This window comes from Hemitrygon akajei, chromosome 8 (assembly GCF_048418815.1).
Source record: "Hemitrygon akajei chromosome 8, sHemAka1.3, whole genome shotgun sequence".
In the NCBI taxonomy this organism is placed as follows: domain Eukaryota; kingdom Metazoa; phylum Chordata; class Chondrichthyes; order Myliobatiformes; family Dasyatidae; genus Hemitrygon; species Hemitrygon akajei.
The window spans coordinates 132,915,679-132,938,009 of record NC_133131.1 but is presented as its reverse complement, the minus strand read 5'-3'; the positions used below and the strand labels follow the sequence as shown (position 1 = coordinate 132,938,009).

Below are 22,331 nucleotides of genomic sequence, written 5' to 3'. Positions count from 1 at the left end.
TGCCACTTCTTTGCCCATTCTCCTAATCTAAGTCCTTCTGTTGCCTCTCTACTTCCCCAAAGCTATCTGCTGCTCTACCTATCTTCATATTGCCCACAAACTTTGCAACAACACCATCAATTCCATCATCCAAATCATTGACATATAATGTAAAAAGAATTGGTCCCAACACAGACCTGTGTGGAACACCACTAGTCACTGGCAGCCAATCAGAAAAGACTCCTTTTGTTCCCACTCTTTGCCTCCTGCCATTCAGCCAATGCTCTATCCATACTATAATCTTTCCCATAGCTTGTTAAGCAGCCTCATGTGTGGCATCTTGTCTAAAGCCTTCTGAAAACCCAAGTACACAGCACAAAAGGATATGGGATTCTTTTTTGTCTATCCTGCTTGTTATTTCTTCAAAGAATTCCAACAGATTTGTCAGGCAAGATTTTCCCTTGGGGAAACCATGCTGACTACTGCCAATTATATCATGTGTCTCCAAGTACCAGGAGATCTCATTCTTAAAAATCAACTCAATCATCTTCCCAACCACGGACGTCAGACTAATGGCCTATGGTTGCCTTTCTTCTGCCTCTCTCCCTTCTTGAAGAGTGGTGTGACATTTTGTGGTGAACTACATATACCTGTCTGGACTGCTCCTGTGGCTCCTCCCACAGACCCCTGTATAAAGGCGATTGAGGCCTGAGCCTGGCCTCATTCTCCAGGATGTAGTGTTGTTCATTCTTCCAGTCAATAAAAGCTGATATCTCGCTTCTTATGTCTCACCGAGTGAGTTATTGATGGTGCATCACATTTGCTATTTTCCAGTCTTCCAGAATCTAGTGATTCATGAAAGATCATTACTAATGCCTCCACAATCTCTTCAACAACCTCTTTCAGAACCCTGAGGGTGCACACCATCTGCCTAGGTAACTTATCTATCTTCAGACCTTTCGTTTCCCAAGAACCTTCTCCCTAGTAATGGTAACTTAGCACAGTTTGTGACCTGACACCTGGAACTTCCACCATACTGCTAGTGTCTTCCACAGTGAAGATGCAAAATACTTATTCAGTTCATCCTTGTCCCCCATTACTACCTCTCCAGCATAGTTTCCCAGTGGTTCGATATCCACTCTCACCTCTCCTTTACACTTTATGTACCTGATAAAACTTTTGCTATCCTCTTTAATATTATTGGCTAGCTTGCTCTATTTAGCTTTTATATGTATTTAGGAATGATTATAAAACACAATTTTTTCAAATGCAATTAACAATATGAAATTAACTATTTGATAGCTTGAAGCAGTGATATTGCAGTGAATTTAGTTATGACAGCATAATTTTAGTTCAACGGTTTTGTACGTTTACATCTCGATTGGTGGGTAGCCAACCACGGTTACCAAACCAGCGAACATTCTGCACACCTCAGGTCCCCGATTAACTGGTACGTAGCAGCTGAAGCATTAAGTTACAAAGTTCTTCGAGTCATTTAAGTCACTCACGTTTTCCTCGCAAGTTCGGTCTATTCGCGTGCTCGCGCCCTACCTCTTCCGCGCGCGCGCGGGTGCGCCGGGCGAGCCCCAGTCCTTCCTGCGGCCGCTCGCAACCACCTGGTCCGTTACCATGGTGACAGCGGCGCCGAACCGGCCAGCTCCAGAATGGCGGCGACCCATTCCCCAGTTGAGTCCGTACACAGCAGCAACGAGGACATGGACCCTCTGATGTCTCATTCCATCGGAGAGAGCTGTTTGCCAGGGTAATGTTGCTCGGAGTTATCGGAATTGTCAATGACGCCGAAGCCGTTAATTTGGAGCTCCGCTCATCCTCGCTGCCTCTGTCAGTTATCATCTGCCGGCAATATTGCCAGTAAAATGCATTATTTGTTGGCCCGGCATAAACACTTTCCCCCCTTCTCCTTCTCTGTTTCCTTTTTGCCAAGTGCCAGCATGTTTCTTCTCCGTTCAAAGTTTTAGTTGACACCTGACCTGTTTTTTGAAGTTGATATACACGCTTTATTTCATTCATTTCTTCGTTGATCACGACGGTCAATGGTAGAATCTCTTGCTCAACCTTAATTGCCCTGAAGGTGGCAGTGGACTGTAATGCTGTGATAAAGGGAGTAACAGGATTCAGACTCAGCGTCAATGAAGCAAATTAGAATTGTGTACAACTTGTGATAAACGCCTTCATTTGATGGTTGTTGTCATTGTCCTTTGCGGTAGTGATTGTGAGTTTGAGATGTGTTATTGGAGTAGCCTCAGGCATTAGAGTTCTCAGCGCAATTCAAAAGTCATCCAGGTTACTCCATGAAAACTCAGGCTTTTGCTGTATTAACAATGTAAACATAATGGGCAACCAAAGTCTGTTTTTGGATGCTGCACACTAGCCGCTCATTATTGGTGGGGAAAATGAATGATTCAGGGAGTTGATAGGGTGCCATTTGAACAAGCTGCTTTGTTCAGAATGATGTCAAACTTCTTGAAAGTTTTGAAGCTGCCCTGGCCCAGACTAGAGAAGAAAATTCCAGTATGTATCTAATGTGTGGCTGTAAATTGAGAGCCTTCATGGTGCCATGCATTGCCGAATACCCAGCCACTGACCTGCTGTTCTTGCCATGTTGTTATAAGGTTGGTCCTGTTGATTTTCTGATCAAGGATGACTCCAAGGGAACTTGATGGTGACAGGCTGGGGATGATGACAGTGGTGATGCTATTGCCCTTGAACAGCTGGTTCAGTTCTCTTTTGTTGGCAATGAGCTCTCTGGTTGTTGAAACGTTACTTGCTGATATATCAGCCCTGGACTGAAAGTGTTCTAAGTCTTCCTGCATGCAGGCATGGACTACTTCATTTACCGAGTAATTGTGAATGAAACTGAACAGTGTGCAATTATCAGTGAACATTCTCAGGGCTGATCTAATGATGGAAGGAATGTCATCTGTGAAGCAGATGAGATATTTAGATGTAGGATGCTGACCTGAGGAACAACTTCAGTGATGTACTGGGAGTGGATGACTGACCTCCAACAGATAAGCAACACGCACAAAATGCTGGAGGAACTCATCAGGCCAGGCAGCATCTATGGAAAAGAGTAAACAGCTGACGTTTCGGGCCGAGGACGTTTCATCAGGACCTGATGAAAGGTCTCGGCCTGATGCATGAACTATACTCTTTTCCATAGATGTTGCCAGGCCTGCTGAGTTCCTCCAGGTTTTGTGTGTGTTACTTGCATTAACAGCATCTACAGATTTTCTCTTGTTTGTGCTCTAACAAATATAGCCGTAATATCTTTGTGAGGTAAGACTCCAACAACTGAAGTACTTGCATTGAAAAACCCATTAACATTGGTTTTACTCAGGCACCTCAATACTATGTTCTGTGAATTGCTGCCTCAATGTTAAAGGCAGACATCCTTAATATTCTGAAATATTTGGACCATAGCAGTAATGAACTATGTAGATGAGTGATACTGACAAAACCCAAACCAAGTGAACAGGTTATTAGGTTCCACGATAGCACTATTGACAATGTATCCCAATTATTTACTGATTATTGAGAATAGAATATTTTGGACAGTAATTAGCCTGATTGGCTTTATAGTACTTTTTATACATTGGATATTCCTAAGCAAGTTTCCACATTGTGTTGTAGCTGTACCAGCACCTTGCAGTCCAAATGGCCACTAGTCATTCACAGCTATGGTTGCATAGGTATGCCACTTTTGTCTCTGTGCCTTAGAGTGCTTTAACAACTGAAGGTGAGCAATAAATACTAAGAATGGATTCTCAGGGTTGTATTTACTGACATGTATGTACTCTGATAATAAATTTTAATTTGAACTTTGACTGGAAACCCTCAATCATCCTAAAACCTTGAAAGTTAACCCTATTTAAAGATAGATAATTTATCACAGACCAGAAATGAAACCTGGTCCATATTGCTCAAGAATTCTATTGATAAACCTTCACGGTATCCTGATGTTTAGTTCTGCATTTTTATCTTCAAACCTACACTTTAATCTCTGCTCCATTTTCAATTTTAATTTGTCTTAAACAAGTTCCTTGTTTTTCCAATCAATGTATATCATATTTCTCGGTATTATCACCTATTCGATTTGTTGAAGAAAGATGTTCATTTTTTGCCTTTTCTGAGATCTTTGTTACAATGATATAAAGATTCACATTTATCCTCCCAGTGCTTCGCCTTCAGATCGGTTAAAGATTGGCTTCTTTAAAACAGACCGTGCTACTCAAACTGATGTTAGTGAGATATTGGAACTGAAAGAACTGAGTACTGCAGTTGAGACTCTGATGAAGGTACTTAAATGTTCAATGTTTTTTTTGCAATGCTGTACTTAATTTAAATTAAGATAATGTGCCAGAATAATCAAGAGTACAGTGGCATCATGCATACAAAATTGAACACTGACACCAATAATCTATTAAGGAGAATGGTTATTTGAGAACAGAGGAAGGTATACAATAGTGTTTGCAAGGATCACTGTTCTGTTCATTTCCATTAATGATCTACACTTGAGTACACTGTGCATAATGTCAAAGCTTTTAGTTGATACTAAGCTTACAAATGTGGGAAATTGAGGAGGGTAGTAAAAGATCTTAAAAGCACATACACAATCCCAGAAATTAAAATCTGAGTCAGTACATTTTGGGAGGAGAAATGAAAAGATGCAAGATGTGCAAAATGGCACTATTTTATTGAAGCGTTGAAACAAGACACTTGTGAATATGTGAAGTTGCAAACAAGAGAAAATCTACAAATGCTGGAAATCCAAGTAACATACACAAAATGCTGGAGGTACTCAGAAGGGCAGGCAGCATCTATGGAAAAAAGTACAGTCGACGTTTCAGGAAGAGACCGTCCGGTAGGACTGGAGAAGATTTAAACTTCTTCAGGGTAGGCATCCCTGGAAGAAACTTCGTAGTGTAGTAATCAAATCACAAACAAGAGAAAATCTGCAGTTGCAGGAAATCCAAGCAACACACACAAAATGTTGGAGGAACTCAGCAGGCCAGGCAGCATCTATGGAAAAAATTACAATCGATGTTTCGAGCTGAGACATCAACTGTAGTTTTTTTCCATACTAAGTGAAGTTGGTGCGTTTGTATGCAGATTTCTGAAGATAGCAAGACAAATTCAGAAGCTGTTAGACACATGTAGGATCCTTGGTTTTATTTCAGGAAAATAATGCAAAGGACAAAAGTTAGGTGAATATGTATAAAACACTGGTTAATCCCTGCTGGAAATTGCTGTCAATATTGAGCACATGCTTCAAGAAGGATAATCACAACAGATTCTGCAATGTTAGAAATCCAGAGAAACACACACAAAATGTTGGAAGAACTCAGCAGGGCAGGCAGCATCAATGGAAATGAATAAACAGTTGCCGTTTCTGGCCATGACCCTTTATCAAGTCTTTAAGAAGGATAACAAGGTCTTGGAGAGTGTGTACAAAATATTTATTGGAATAGGATTGAGGGACTTCAGAAGAGACTGGAGAATCTAGGCTTGTTCTTTTAACAGCAAAGAAGATTAAGATTCTGCTTTGGTTAGGAATGATCTGTATAATTTTTTGTGTGATTCATAATATAAGTTGAGCTAATTATTGAAGGTACTGTTCTGAAATAGCACGCGTATCAATCAGTAAATTAATCAGAATCTGTATTTGTAGCTTTTGTTTTGTTTAAACGGCAAGAGTGGAGTTTTATAGGCATTTTTACATACTTGCAAGTTTAGAAAAATATACTCCATGTTACTTTAAATATGATTAGTTCTTAGACATAATATTTAACAATGAAGCATTAACTAGTTTTTTTACTAGTATTGGCAGAACTGAACAGTAAGTTGGAAAACACTGAAGTCATATTGGTAATATAGTTGATTTTACTGAAAATATTCTTCTGCTTAATCTTTTATGTCTTTTTCAGGAAATTACGATACTTAAGAATAGAGTAGAATCTAATATACTGACATTAGAGGCAGACTACCAAATGAAACTTGAAGAACAATGCACACATCTTTATCAAAGGATGAATGACCACAATTCTTATCTTAAGAATAAGTATCTGCAGGTAATAATTATAACTAAACCCCTTTGTAAGATTGTCATGAATATTCTATTGGAAATTATGTTAATGTGTGAGGTCAGAAGTTGATTTCACCATAAATCATGGTCTATCGTTGTTTTAGCCATTAGTGGAAGAAAGCATAAACACCAACTGTGCAGAAATAACTAAACTTCTCAGACTTTATGCTTTCACATTAAATGCTAATTTTATGAGTTACGGAATTATCAAATACTGATGCTTCTGATGACTGATTTAATTATTTAAAACATAAATAGGGTAATGAATGTTGTGAAATATATGGCTACATAAATGATATCTTTTTGAATTTCATCTTTATACACATCAATCAATAAAATAAATAATATTTTCTATAGTCATAAGCATTGTGCGCTTCTGGACTCTATTCAATTCTACAACTTCAGCTTACTTCAGTAGTTCATCTGTGATACTGGTTCACCATGTGTGTTTCTTTTACTTCTTTTTTCTTTCTTTGTAGTTGGATGAAATGCCCAGCCTGACTTTCAGGTGTGTTTTCTTGCTCCACACTTTGCAACTCCTACATTCTTTTATCTATGTACTTTTTTTTCCCCAACATTTCCGCTTTCTAACTGCTCACATTCACTCATTGACAAGTTAACCTTCCTTACTGCTTATCCCCATGATCACCCCAATTTAACCCTATCACGGTCACACCACTAGCCCACCTTCCATGTAACTTAAAATTCTTTGATCTTCTCCCTGGTTCTGGTGTAATATCTTCAAACTGAAATATCAATTCTGTTTTGCTTCCCACAGAAGCATCCTGATTTATAGTGTGTTTCCAAAGAATCATGGTTTAGATAATGTAAAATTGTTCTTAATATTCCACCAGGGCACCTACACCAAGAAAATAAACTTTCTTACAGAAAATGCTGAATTGACATATATTCTCGATAGTGTTCTGATTATCTGCTGAGGATGGGGATGTCAGACGTCATGACTGAGAGATTGGTTTCCAGAGAATGAAGAGGACCAGTCTCCTCGATGCAAACTCCCATTGCTGGCCTTAGACTTTTACAGGCTAATTCTTTTTAGATATACCAAAGCACAAGTGTATCAAGTGTAAAGAAACCCTGAAAGGAAAATCATAGAATTAGGAAATGTCCAATTTTCTTCAACCAAAGCATTTTTTGCTATAGAAATATAACTAGACAGTGCACATAGATGTTGTATTATGTGATAGGAATTCTATGGCCCTGTCTTAATAACAAATCATTTTTTATTTGCAGTAGATGCCGTTAATAAATTAATCTGTGTAACATTCCAAACATACTTTCAAATTTGTTGGAAAAATGCTACAATATAGATAACTGGTTTGTGAACCAATTTAGGTAGAAATGTTTGAACCTTCATAAACAATGCAGTTTGGAATTAACTTTAAAAATATATTCTTTAAAGATTAATGTCATTAACTTTTAGTCTTAATTCATGCCTGGACTTCCTTGGATTTAGAATTTGGAATTAGAAGCAAGCTGGATAGTTTAATTTACCTGTCAGTTTTTGGGGGGATCTGGGCATGAAAATCATGGCCAGTATTTATTGTCCATCCCGAACTGTTTTTGAGAAGGTGGAGGTATGCCATCTTCTTAAACTATTGCAGTACTTCTGGCAAAAGTACTCCTAGAAAGCTGCTGGGAAAAGAGTTCAGCAGCAATGGAAGACTGGTGATATATTTGTATACTCGAATGGTTTTTGACTTATGTAGGTGATTGTGTGAAGTCCTTGTCTGTCATGGAGGTCATGAGCCTTAGAAGAGATGTCGATGTAAGTAATGGTAGTACTTTTTTTTGTCAGTCCTGATGGTCTCTGAGTCTGTTCTCATGCATCCAGGAGTAAACTCTTTAATGAGAATCTCCAAATCCACATCTGCAAAACTGGGGGGCTTATCTTTTCTGCCTCCCATTGCCAATCAGCCTATCCTTCTTCACTTTGGAGTGGTATGGATTTATGTGGACAGTCTCTTTATGTACTGAAAGTCAGTATATTAGATATAAAACTAAATATTACATGATTAGTGATTTGAATCAGTAACAGTAATCAGTAATGTGTCATCTATTTACCAAGAGCATTCTCTTCCATGATCCTGGCCACAGTTACATACTACCATTGGCCAACTGTGAGCAGGCATGTGAATTATTACATGCTGCTGTCAACAGACAAGAAACAGTCCACCTGAACATATTCAAATCGTATTGTATTTGGGGACTTCAATCAGGCTTGTTTGAAGAAGTCTCTGCCCAATTGCCCTCAGCATATAACCTGTAACACCAGAGATCCCAATACACAAGACCACTGTTACACTACAATAATGACTGCCTACCATTCCATGCCTGGACTGCATCTCTTTGCTGACTTTCTGCTACCTGCATACAGGCAGAGGCTAAAAGAACAAGGCTGCAGAGTTAAGGGCAACAAAGAGGTTGTCATGGAAAACAGAGAAGCAACTACCAAATCAGTGGATTGGGCCGTGTTCAAGGACTCATTAGTGGATCTGAATGAATACACCACAGTTTTCATAAAAACAGTCACAGATGAGTGTATTCCCACAAAATCATTCAGAGTGTTCCCTAACCAAAAGCCCTGGATGAACCATGAGGTCCACAATCTGCTGACGGCCAGATCAGAGGCATTCAGATCTCGCAACCAAGTAAGATACAAGAGATCCAGTTATAATCTCCAGAAAACCATCTCACAGGTGAAGTAATAATTCCAACTAAACTTGAATCAATGACAGATGTGGCAAGGCTTGAATGCTGGTACCTTTTACAAAGTGAAATCAAGCAATGTAGGTGACAACAGGGATTCACTTCCAGATGAGCTCAATGCCTTCCATGCTAGCTCTGAGCATCAAAACATGGAGGAACCTTCATGAACACCCACAGCTCCCAATGATCCTGTGATTGCAGACTTGGAGGCCAACATGAGGGTGAACCTACCAAAACATCCAGCCTAGATGGGGTACTGTGGTGAACTACATATACCTGTCTGGACACGCCCCCTGCTGACTGCTCCTGTGGCTCCTCCCACAGACCCCGGTATAAAGGCGATTGAGGCCTGAGCCGGCCCTCAGTCTCCAGGATGTAGTATGGAGGTCAACTACTGCTTGTTCTTTCTTCCAGTCAATAAAAGCCGAGATCTCGACTTCACGTCTCAGAGAGAGTTATTGATGGTGCATCAGGTACCAGGCCAAGGACTAAAGACCAGTGCTAATCAAGTGGCTGGAGTGTTCACTGATAGCTTTAACCTCTTGCTTCGGCAGCCTGAAGTATCCATCTGCTTCAAGCAGGCTTCAATCATACCGGTGCCTAAGAAAAACGTAGTTATCTGACTCAATGAATATTGACTAGTAGCACTTCCATCCACTGTGATGAAGTGTTTTGAGAGGGTGGTGTTGAAACCCATTAATTCCTGCCTGAGAGGTGACTCAGATCCACTCCAATTTGCCTACCAGCACAACAGATCAACAGCAGATGCCACTTCAATGGCTCTTCACTGCTCTACTCACTTCACACTTACGACTGTATGGCTAATCACTGCTCCAATGCCATATTTAAGTTTGCTGATGACACCACTGTCATTGGCCTAATCAAAGGTGGTAACAAATCAGAAGATTGGAGGGAGATTGAAACAACAACCTCTTGCTCAATGTCAGCAAGACCAAAGAGCTGATTATTGACTTCAGTAAGAAGAAACTGGAGTTCTATGAGCCAGTCCTCATTAGAGGATCAGAGGTTGAGATGGTCAGCAACTTTAAATTACTCAGTGTTAAAATTTTAGAGGACTTGTCCTGGGCCCAGCACGTAAATACATTTATGAAGAAAGCATGGTAGCATCTCTATTTTCTTAGAGGTTTGTGAAGATTTGGCATGACATCTAAAACTTTGACAAACTTCTATAGATGTACAATGGAGAGTATATTGAGTGGTTGCATCACATGCTGATATGGATGAAACACTAATGTCATTCAACAGAAAAGACAAAAAAAGTAGTGGATATGACCCAGTCCATTATTGGTAAAGCCCTCCCTACCACTGAGCACATCTACATTGAGCACTGTCACAGGAAAGGAGTATCCATCATCAGAGACCCCCACCACCCATGTCATACTCTCTTCTCATTGCTGCCATCAGGAAGAAAGAACAGGAGCTGCAGGACTAAGACCACCAGGTTCAGAAATAGTCATTACCCCGCAACCATCAAGCTCTTGAACTAGTGGGGAAAATTTCACTCAACATCACTTGCCCCATCACTGAACTGTTCCCACAACCTATGCACTCACTTTCAATGACTCTCCATCTCACGTTCTTGATATTTGTTGCTTATTTATTTATTATTATTATTTATTTTCTCTTTTGTATTTGCACAGTTTGGTGTATTTTGTACTTTGGTTGAATGCAGTCTTTCATTGATTCTATTATGGTTCTTGGATTTACTGAGTATTTCTGCAAGAAAACAAATCTCAGTGTTGTATATGGTGATAATTTACTTTGAACTTTGAATCTCCTTTTGGAATGCATTGCCCAAAATAAACATACTTATGATTTTATTGCTCCAGCTTAAATCAAAGTGGATGAAATAAATGGTGATATTTTAATACTCCTATTATGGAGTTAATGGATTTCTAAACCTCTTTGTGCTCCAAAAAGACAGTATTATTCATCACAACTTACTAAAGACTTGATAGGAACCATAGGGATGAAGGAAGTTCCACAGAATGCTTTATTTAAGGATGTACAGTATAGGTTGAATACTCATTGCAAAGTAGTAGCACAACCAAAGCAATTATAAATTTATCTAGGAAGATCAGAGGACTCTAGATTTCTACTCAGTCTTCTTTCTGGTGTGCTTCTGTTTTGTAGGAATTTTAAGCCATTGTCCCATTGTTTAATACCATCTTATTTATACATTAACAAAGTATTGGATCTTTCATCTTATATGTTATTCAATTTGGCAGCTATTATACAACAAACGAGATCAAATGACTTTATTTATTGAACTTCTTCAGCAATCTCTGACCTCTCGTTGTAATTCCTATTGTAAAAACACTTTGGAGTTGTGTTACAAACAATGTCCTTGAAGAATGACCGAATCTACATTGAAGGCAAAACGCACTTGACCTCATTCTCACCAACCTAAATCCCATCTCCACATTGAAGAAACACTCCACTACGTTGTGTGGCACTACCATCATGATAAATGGGATAGACTTCAAACAGATCTAGCATCCCAAGACTTGGCATCTATGAGGCACTGTGGGCCATCAACAGCAGCAGAATTGTACTCAACTACAAGCTGTAACCTCATGGCCCGGCACATCCCCCATCCTAACATCACCACCAGGCCAGGGGATCAATCTTGGCTCAATGAAGAGTGCAGGAGGGCATGCCGAGAACAACAAGCATACCTTAATATGAAGCATCACCCTGGTAAAGACACAATACAGGACTACTTGCATGTCAAACACCCTAAGCAGCAAGTAATAGACAGAGCTAGGTAATCCCACAACCAATGGTTCAAATCTAAGCTCTGTAGTCCCGCCACTTCCAGCCATGAATGGTGATGGACAATCAAACATCTCACTAAAAGAGGAGACTCTGCAAATATCCCTGTCCTCAATGATAGTGGAGCCCGGTACACCTGTGCAAAAGATAAGGCTGAGACATTTGCAACTGTTATCAGTCAGAAGTGCCGAGTAGATAATCTAGCCTAGCCTCCTCCAGAAGTCAAATCAAGTCAAGTCAGGTCACTTTTATTGTCATTTCGACCATAACTGCTGGTACAGTACATAGTAAAAATGAGACAATGTTTTTCAGGACCATGGTGTTACATGACACAGTACAAAAACTAGACTGAACTACATAAAAGAACAACACAGAGAAAGCTACACTAGTCTACAGACCTACACAGGACTGTGTAAAGTGCACAAAAACAGTGCAGGTATTACAATAAATAATAAACAGGACAATGGGGCAAGGTGTCAGTCCAGGCTCTGGGTATTGAGGAGTCTGATAGCTTGGGGGAAGAAACTGTTACATAGTCTGGTCGTGAGAGCCGGAATGCTTTGGTGCCTTTTCCCAGATGGCAGGAGGGAGAAGAGATTGTATGAGCAGTGCATGGGGTCCTTCATAATGCTGTTTCCTTTGCGGATGCAGCATGTAGTGTCAATGTCTGTGATGGTGGGAAGGGAGACCCCGATGATCTTTTCAGCTGACCCCACTATCCGCTGCAGGGTCTTGCGATCCAAGATGGTACAATTTCCGAACCAGGCAGTGATGCAGCTGCTCAGGATGCTCTCAATACAACCCCTGCAGAATGTGATGAGGATGGGGGGGGTGGGGTGGGAGATCAACTTTCCTCAGCCTTTGAAGAAAGTAGAGACGCTGCTGGGCTTTCTTGGTTATGTAGCTGGTGTTGAGGGACCAGGTGAGATTCTCCGCTAGGTGAACACCAAGAAATTTGGTGCTTTTAACAATCTCTACTAAGGAGCCATCAATGTTCAGCGGGGAGTGGTCGCTCCGTGCCCTCCTGAAGTCAACAGCCATCTCTTTTGTTTTGTTCACAGTAAGAGACAGGTTGTTGGCTCTGCACCAGTCCATTAGCCGCTGCACCTCCTCTCTGTAAGCTGACTCGTCGTTCTTGCTGATGAGACCCACTACAGTCGTGTCATCAGCGAACTTGATGATGTGGTTTGAACTGTGTGTTGCAGCACAGTCATGGGTCAACAGTGTGAACAGCAGTGGACTGAGCACGCAGCCCTGGGGAGCCCCCGTGCTCAGTGTGATGGTGTTGGAGATGCTGCTCCTGATCTGGACTGACTGCGGTCTCCCAGTCAGGAAGTCTAGTATCCAGTTGCAGAGGGAGGTGTTCAAGCCCATTAGGCTCAGCTTTCCAATCAGTTTGTGAGGGATGATTGTGTTGAATGCTGAACTGAAGTCTATGAACAGCATCCGAACGTATGTGTCTTTTTTGTCCAGGTGGGTTAGGGTCAGGTGGAGGGTGGTGGCAATGGCGTCATCTGTTGAGCAGTTAGGACGGTACGCAAACTGCAGGGGCTCCTGTGAGGGGGGCAGCAGGGTCTTGATATGCCTCATGACGAGCCTCTCAAAACACTTCATGATGAAGGATGTGAGTGCAACGAGATGGTAGTCATTTAGGCAGGACACTGAAGACTTCTTCGGCACAGGGACGATGGTGACAGCCTTGAAGCACGTTGGAACGGTGGCGCTGCTCAGGGAAATGTTGAAGATGTCAGTGAGAACATCTGCACATCCTCTGATCACTCTACCAAGGATGTTGTCTGGTCCAGCCGTCTTCCGGGGGTTGACCCTGCACAGGATTGTTCTTACATCAGCCACGGTGAGACACAGTACCTGGTCATTTGGTCTGTGAAGGCCTGTGCTCCAGAACTTGCCACGCCACTTGCCAAACTATTCCAGTACAGCTACAACACCAGCATCTACCCAGCAATGTGGAAAATTGCCTGGGTATGTCCTGTGCACAAGAATCAGGACAAGTCCAACCCAGCTAATAACTGCCCTATCAGCCTACTCTCAATCATCAGCAAAGTAATGGAAGGGGTCATCAACAGTGCTATCATGTAGCACCCACTCGGCAATAACCTGCTTACAGATGTCTGGTTTGGGTTCCATCAAGGCCACTCAGCTCCTGACCTCATCACCTCCTTGGTCCAAAGAGCTAAATACCAGAGGTGAGGTGAGAGTGATAGTCCTTGACATCAATGCAGCATTTTACCAAGTATGGCATCCGTACCCTAGCTAAAACAAAGTCAATGGGAGTTAGGGGGCAAACCCTCTGCTGGTTGGAATCATACCTGATACAAAGGAAAATGGTTATTGTGATTGGAGGTCAATCATCTCATCCTCAGGACATCACTGCAGGAGATCCTCCGGGAAGTGTCCTAGGACTAAACATCTTCAGCTGCTTCATCAATGACCTTCCTTCCATCATATGGTCATAAGTGGGGATGTTCTCAGATAACTGCACAATGTTCTACACCATTCATGACTCCTCAGATAGTGGAGCAGTTCAGACCCAAATGCAGCAGGACCTGGACTATACCCAGGCTTGGGCTGACAAGTGACAAGTAACATTCAAGCCATGCAAGTGCCAGGCAATGACCATCTCCAACAAGAGAGGATTTAATCATCGTCCCTTGACATTCAGTGGCATCACCATCACTGAATCCCCTACTATCAACATCCTGGGGGTTACCATTGACCAGAAACTGAACTGGTTTCACCATATAAACACCATGGCTACCAGAGCAGGTCAAAGGCTAGGAATCCTGCGGCATGTAACTTGCCTCCTGACTCCCCAAAGCTTATCCACATTCTACAAGGCTCAGGTCAGGAGTGTAATAGAATACTCGCCACTTGCCTGGATGAGTGCAGCTCCATCAACACTCAAGAAGCTTGACACCATTCAATACAAGGCAGCCTAATTGATTGGTACGCCTTGCAGCAGCATCCAATCCCTTCACCATCAACGAACAATTGCAGCAGTGTATACTATCTACAACATGCATTGCAACAACACACCAAAGTTCCTAAGGCAGCACCTTCCAGACCCACAACCACTACCATCTAGAAGGACGAGAACAGCAGATACCTGGGAACACCACCACTTGGAAATCCCCCTCCAAGTCAGTCACCATCCTATTGATCTTTCCAATTAATTACAAGTGAATTTTTTGTTTTCACTCTGACATGCATTTTAAATACTTTACAACACAGACAGAAACTTATCTTGTCAGCGGCCTGAAAAGCATTAATTATAATCAGAAAATCGTGATCAAGTTATACGCTTTCAAAAATTAGAGCTGGGTATATCCTTTACATTATTATTTTCCTATTAAAGCATTACTATCTTCACTTATTCAGCCAATTCATCACAGCATTTTCACAAGATTAGACCATAAGACATTTTAAGCTTACAGTTAACCCTTACTCATCCACATTTAGGTCTGATATTTTGTAAAACAACTTAAAAAGACTATAAATAGTATTACTGCATCCATGTGCATAAAATCATCTTGTCACTTTAAGACCATAAGTTATAGGAGCAGAGTTAGGTCATTTGCCCCATCGACTTTACTCCACCATTTCATCATGGCTGATCCAATTTTCCTCTCAGCCTCAATCTCCTGCCTTCTCCCCGTAGCCCTAAATGCCCTGACCAATCAAGAATTTATCTACCTCAGATTTAAATATAGAAACATAGAAAACCTACAGCACAATACAGGCCCTTAGGCCCACAAAGTTGTGCTCAACATGTCCCTACCTTAGAAATTACTAGGCTTACCCATAGCCCTCTATTTTCTAAGCTTCATGTACCTATCTAAAAGTCTCTTAAAAGACCCTATCGTATCGGCCTCCACCGCCGTTGCCAACAGCCCATTCCACACACTTACCGCTCTCTGATTAAAATACTTACCCCTGACATCTCCTCTATACCTACTCTCCAGCACCTTAAACCTGTGTCCTCTTGTGGCAACCATTTCAGCCCTGGGAAAAAGCCTCTGACTATCCATACGGTCAATTCAATGCCTCTCATCATCTTATATACCTCTATCAGGTCACCACTCATCCTCAGTCACTCCAAGGAGAAAAGGCCGAGTTCACTCAACCTGTTTTCATAAGGCATGCTCCCCAATCCAGGCAACATCCATGTAAATCTCCTCTGCTCTTGCTACCACATCCTTCCTGTCGTGAGGCAACCAGGACTGAGCACAGTACTTCAAGTGGGGTCTGACCAGGGTCCTATATAGCTGCAACATTACCTCTCAGCTCCTAAATTCAATTCCACAATTAATGAAGGCCAATACACCGTATGCCTGCGCAGCGTCAACCTGCGCAGCTGCTTTGAGCTTCCTATGGACTCAGACCCCAAGATTCCTCTGATCCTCCACACTACCAAGAATCTTACCATTAATACTATATTCTGCCATCATATTTGACCTACCAAAGTGAACCACTTCACACTTATCTGGGTTGAACCCCATGTGCCACTTCTCAGCCCAGTTTCGCATCCTATCAATATCCCACTGTAACCTCTGACAGCCCTTCACACTATCCACAACACCGCCAACCTTTGTGTCATCAGCAAGCTTACTAACCCATCCCTCCACTTCCTCATCCGGGTCATTTATAAAAATCACAAAGAGTAAGGGTCCCAGAACAGATCCTTGAGGCACACCACTTCACCAACATAAAGATAATATACATAAAGACTTGACATCCACAGCTGCCTGTGGCAAAAAATTCCACAGATTCACCACTCTCTGGCTAAAGAAATTTGCCATTCTAAAAGGACACCCCTGTATTCTAAAGGTGTGTCCTCTGGTCTTAGACTCTACCACCATATGAATAGACATCCTCTCCACATACACAATATCAAGGCCGTTCAAGAAGGTTTCAAAAAGGTCACTCCTCATTCTTCTGAATTCTAATGAATATACCAGAGCCAAGAAACGTTCTTTATATGACATGCCATTCAATCCTGGAATTATTTCTGTGAACCTCCTTTGAACCCTCTCCTTTTTCAGCACAGCCTTTCTAAAGTATGGGATCTTAGAAATACACCAATGCTTTATAAAGTCTCAATATTACATACTTGCTTTTATATTCTACTCCCCTTGAAATAAATGAATGCTAACATTGCATTTGCCTTCCTCACCACAGACCCAACCTGCAAATTAACCTTTAGGGAATCCTGCACAAGGACTCCCAAGTCCTTTTACACCTCATTTTTTTGTATTTACTCTCCATTTGGAAAATAGTCAACTCTTCATTTCTCCTACCAAAGTCCATGACCATACACTTCCTGACACTGTATTCCATCTGATATTTCTTTACCCATTCTCCTAATCTGTCTGTCCTTCTGTAGCCTCTCTACTTCTTCAAAACAACCTGCCCGTCCACCTATCTTCATATCGCCTGCAAGCATTGCAACAAAGCCATCAATTCCATCATCCATATCACTGACATACCACATAATATAAAAAGAATCACTCCCAACACAGACCCCTGTGAAACACCACTAATCACTGGCAGCCAACCAGAAAAGGCTACTTTTATCCCATTCATTGCCTCTTGCCAATCAACCACTGCTTGTATCTTTCCAGTAATACCAAGGGTATTAATTTTCCTTTCTTCTGCCCCCTCCCTTCTTGAAGAGTGGAGTGACATTTGCAATTTTCCAACTTCCTGAATCATTCCAGAATCTAATGAGTATTGAAAGATCATTACTAATGCCTCCACAATCTCTTCAGCCACCTCTTTCAGTACCCTGGGTTTGTATACCATCTGGTCCACCTTATTTATCTCCCTTCAGACCTTTCAGTTTCCATAGAGCTTTCTCTCTACTTATGATATCTTCACACACTGCATGACCCCTGACACCTGGAACTTCCACCATAATGCAAGTGTCTTCCACAGTGAAGACTGATGCAAAATACTTATTCAGTTCATCCGTCATTTCCTTGTCCCCCATTACTACCTCTCCAGCATTCTTTTCCAGTGGTCCAATATCCATTCTCGTCTCTCTTTTACACTTTATGTATCTGAAGAAACTTTTGGTGTCCTCTTTAATATTATTGGCTAGCTTACTTTTGTATTCCTTCTTTACCTTCTTAATGACCTTTTTAGTTGCCTTCTGTTGGTTTTTAAAGCTTCCTAATCCTCTAACTTCCTACTATTTTTTTCTCAATTATCTGCCCTCTCTTGGACTTTTATGTTGACTTTGACTTCTCTTGTTAGCCATGGTTGTATAATTTTTCCTTTAGAATACTTCTTCCTCTTTGGGATGTACATATCCTGTCCCTTCCAAATTGTTTCCAGAAATTCCAGCCACTGCATCTGTGCTGTCATCCCTATCAGTGTCTTTTTTCAATCAATTCTGGCCATCTCCTCTCTCATGCCTTTGTAATTCCCTTTACTTCAGTGTAATACTGATACATCTGACTTCAGCTTCTCCTTCTCAAATTTCAGGATGAATTTGATCACATTATAATCACCGCCCTCTAAGGTTTCTTTTACCTTAAACTCTCTAATCAGTTCTAGTTCTTTGCACAACATCCAGTTCTGAATGAGAACAGCCTAATGAGGCTAATCCCCTAATGAGATCAGCCATGAGCTGCTCTAAAATGCCCTCTCATATGCACATTGAGAAAATTCCCCCCGCTGGAATCCAGCACCAACCTATTTTTCCCAATCTACCTGCATATTGAAGTCTCCCATGACTATTGTAACATTGCCCTTATGGTATACATTTTCTATCTCCCACATCCTTAGGCCACATCCTTAGCACTGTTTGGGGTTCTGTATACATCAGGGTCTTTTTACCTTTGCAGTTCCTTAGCTATTCAACATCTTCCGATCCTATGTCACCTCTTTCTAATAATTTGATTTAACTTTTTACCAACAGAGCAACATCTCCTCCTCTGCCTTCCTGCCTGTCCTTTCAATGTGTATCCTTGGACATTAATCTCCCGGCTATAATCTTTTCTCAGCCATGATTCAGTGATGCCTGCAACATCATACCTACCAATCTGCAACTATGCTGCAGGTTCATCTACCTTATCCCATATACTGCATGCATTCAAATACAACACCTTCAGTCCTGTATTCACCCTTTTCAATTCTGTCTGTCTTTTACATTGCAACTCATCCTGTTGTCTTTTAGATAGATAGATAGATAGATACTTTATTCATCCCCATGGGGAAATTCAACTTTTTTCCAATGTCCCATACACTTGTTGTAGCAAAACTAATTACATACAATACTTAACTCAGTAAAAAAATATGATATGCATCTAAATCACTATCTCAAAAAGCATTAATAATAGCTTTTAAAAAGTTCTTAAGTCCTGGCGGTAGAATTGTAAAGCCTAATGGCATTGGGGAGTATTGACCTCTTCATCCTGTCTGAGGAGCATTGCATCGATAGTAACCTGTCGCTGAAACTGCTTCTCTGTCTCTGGATGGTGCTATGCAGAGGATGTTCAGAGTTATCCATAATTGACCGTAGCCTACTCAGCGCCCTTCGCTCAGCTACCGATGTTAAACTCTCCAGTACTTTGCCCACGACAGAGCCCGCCTTCCTTACCAGCTTATTAAGACGTGAGGCGTCCCTCTTCTTAATGCTTCCTCCCCAACACGCCACCACAAAGAAGAGGGCGCTCTCCACAACTGACCTATAGAACATCTTCAGCATCTCACTACAGACATTGAATGATGCCAACCTTCTAAGGAAGTACAGTCGACTCTGTGCCTTCCTCACAAGGCATCTGTGTTGGCAGTCCAGTCTAGCTTCTCGTCTAACTGTACTCCCAGATACTTGTAGGTCTTAACCTGCTCCACACATTCTCCATTAATGATCACTGGCTCCATATGAGGCCTAGATCTCCTAAAGTCCACCACCATCTCCTTGGTCTTGGTGATATTGCCCTATCAACAGTCTCTCCTTACTACAAATTGCCTCTGTTTGTAAACCAGCTACCTCATCTTCAGCACTATTATTTACCTTTCCTATGAGACTTCTTGCATTGAATTATACTGCATGCAGCTCAGGACAGTATAATTGCAGCCCTAAAATAATTGTATAATTTTTCTAGTTCTGGCCTCACTAGCATGTGGCATGGGTAGCAATCCTGAGATCACAACCCTGGAGGTCCTGCATTTAACTTAGCACCTAACTCCCTGAACTCCCTTTGCAGAACCTCATCACTTGTCCTACCCATGTAATCGGTACCCTCTTGGACCACAACTTCTGGCTATTCACCCTCCTACTTAAGTATGCCAAGGACTCAATCTGAAATACCCCCAGCATCCGGGAGACAACATACCATCCAAGAATCTTGTTCTCGCCCACAGAGCCTCCTGTCCGTTTCCCTAACTAGCGAATCCCCTATCACCACAGCACACCTCTTCTTCCCCCTTCCCTTCTTAGTCAAAGAGACAGTCTCAGTGCCAGAGACCCGACCACTGTAACTTCCCTCTGTTAGGTCATTCCCCCATCCCCCCAAAACAGTATCCAAAGTGATATACCTGTTGTTGAGGGGGATGGCCACAGGGGTACTCTGCATTTGCTCCTTAACCCCTTTCCCTTTCCTGACTGTTAGCCAGTTTCCTGTGTCCTGCACCTTGGGTGTAACTACCTCTTTATATGGCCTATCTATCACCCTTTCAATCTCCCGAATGATCAGACATTCATCCTGTTCCAGCTCCAACTCCTTAATGCAAATTGTTAGAAGCTGCAAATGGATGCACTTCTCACAGTTGTAGTCGTCAGGGACACTGGAGGTCTCCCTACCTTCCCATCTACTGCAAAAGGAGCATTCCATGTCCTGCCTGTCATCTCTACTGTCCTAGCTGAGCAGATATAAGGAATGAAAATGAAAAAAGAACTTAAATCTTGAGGCTGATAGGCAGAAAGCAAAGGGTGAGATTAAAGGGATCCTATTGTGGTTGGTTGCCGGTTACTAGTGGTGTTCCGCAGGGGTTGGTGTTAGTGCCGCTTCTTTTTACACTGTATATCGATGATTTAGATTATGGATTAAATGGTTTTATGGCTAAGTTTGCAGATGACACCAAGATAGGTAGAGGAGCAGGAAGTGTTGAAGAAATGGAAAGGTTGCAGAGTGACTTGGTAAGTTTAGGAGAATGGGCAAAGAAATGGCAGATGAGATACAATGTTGAGAAATGTATGGTTGTACATTTTGGAAGAAGAAATCATTGGGCAGATTATTATTTAGATGGGGAGAAAATTCAAAAATCATGAGTGCAAAGTGACCTGGGGGTCCTTGTGCAGGATACCCTAAAGGTTAACCACCAGGTTACTCAGCAGTAAGGAAAGCAAATGCTATGTTCACATTCATTTCAAGAGGAGTAGTAAGAGTAAGCAGGTGTTGATGAGGCTCTATGGGGCACTGGTGAGACTTCATTTGGAGTACTATGTGTAGTTTTGGGCCCCCTATCTTAGAAGGGATGTACTGATGTTGGAGAGAGTTCAGAGAAGATTTACAAGGATGATTCCTGGAATTCAGGAGCTAACATATAAAGAGAGTTTGTTGGCTCTTGGACTGTATTCATTAGAGTACAGAAGAATGACAGGGGATCTCATAGAAACATTTCGAATGTTGAAAGGGTTGGGCAGAGTAGATGTGGAAAGGCTGTTTCCCTTGGTGGGTGAGTCCAGGACAAGAGGCCACAGTCTTAGAATTAGAGGGTACCCATTTAAAACAGAGATGAGGAGAAATTTTTTAGCCAGAGGATCATGGATTTATAGAGTTTGTTGCCACATACAGCTGTGGAGGCCCAATCATTGAGGGTGTTTGAGGAGATTGATAGGTATCTAATTAGTCAGGGTATTAAGGGATATGGGGAAAAAGCTGGAAATTGGAACAAGATGGGAGAATAGTTTAGCTCATGGTGGAGTGGTGGAGCAGACTTGATGGGCCGATTGGCCTGCTTCTGCTCCTTTGTGATCTTTTATTTCCTTTGCTTTCTCTGACTGAAGCCTGTCTTCATTGAAGCCTCAAAGAGCTAAAGCTTCAAGATCACCATACTGACTTTATCTACTCAGATGACACCCGCTGCAATGATGGCCACTGTGCTTGACACTGCCTTCCTTTAATTTGCTCTTGCAAATCAATCCCAAACGCCAATTGGTCATTGGTCAAAGCTCTTTTTCACTGTAGTGACCTGCTGGTACCCTTTGTACTTGGGCAGTGGACTTGATTGAAGTCCCCCTTCTCTTAAAACTTCCAACGTCCAGATTGGCCACTGGTCAGAGCTCATCAAGCTGCATAAATACTTCATCATAAATCTGCTATTGTTTTGCTAAATTATTTGCTTCTACAGGTAAGATTCCCATAGCTGATATAAATTTGTAGCTTCGTGCTATGGTCATGTTAATTAATCAACACACACAAAATGCTGGTGGAATGCAGCAGCCCAGGCAGCATCTATAGGAAGAAGTACAGTCGACGTTTCAGGCCGAGACCCTTCGTCAGGACTAATGAAAAAAAGAGATAGTAGGAGATTTGAAAGTGGGGGGAGGGGGAGACCCGAAATGATAGGAGGAGGAGGGATGAAGCTAAGAGCTGGGAAGTTGATTGGCAAAAGGGATACAAGGCTAGAGAAGGGGGAGTATCATAGGACGGAAGGCCTTGGAAGAAAGAAAGGGGGAGGGGAGCACCAGAGG

The 22,331-nt window shown here is 41.8% G+C and overlaps 1 protein-coding gene across 1 annotated transcript in view; it reads left to right on the top strand.

Annotated features, from left to right (window-relative positions):
* Positions 1-1,639: 1,639 nt before the first annotated feature.
* Positions 1,640-22,331, top strand: part of c8h10orf67 (chromosome 8 C10orf67 homolog) — a 159,981-nt gene continuing 139,289 nt past the window's right edge. Inside the window, exons 1-3 of the mRNA XM_073052952.1 lie at positions 1,640-1,741; positions 4,178-4,298; positions 5,928-6,071. Coding sequence (XP_072909053.1) covers positions 1,644-1,741; positions 4,178-4,298; positions 5,928-6,071 — 363 coding nt within the window. The 5' untranslated portion in view covers positions 1,640-1,643. The remainder of the gene's footprint in view (positions 1,742-4,177; positions 4,299-5,927; positions 6,072-22,331) is intronic.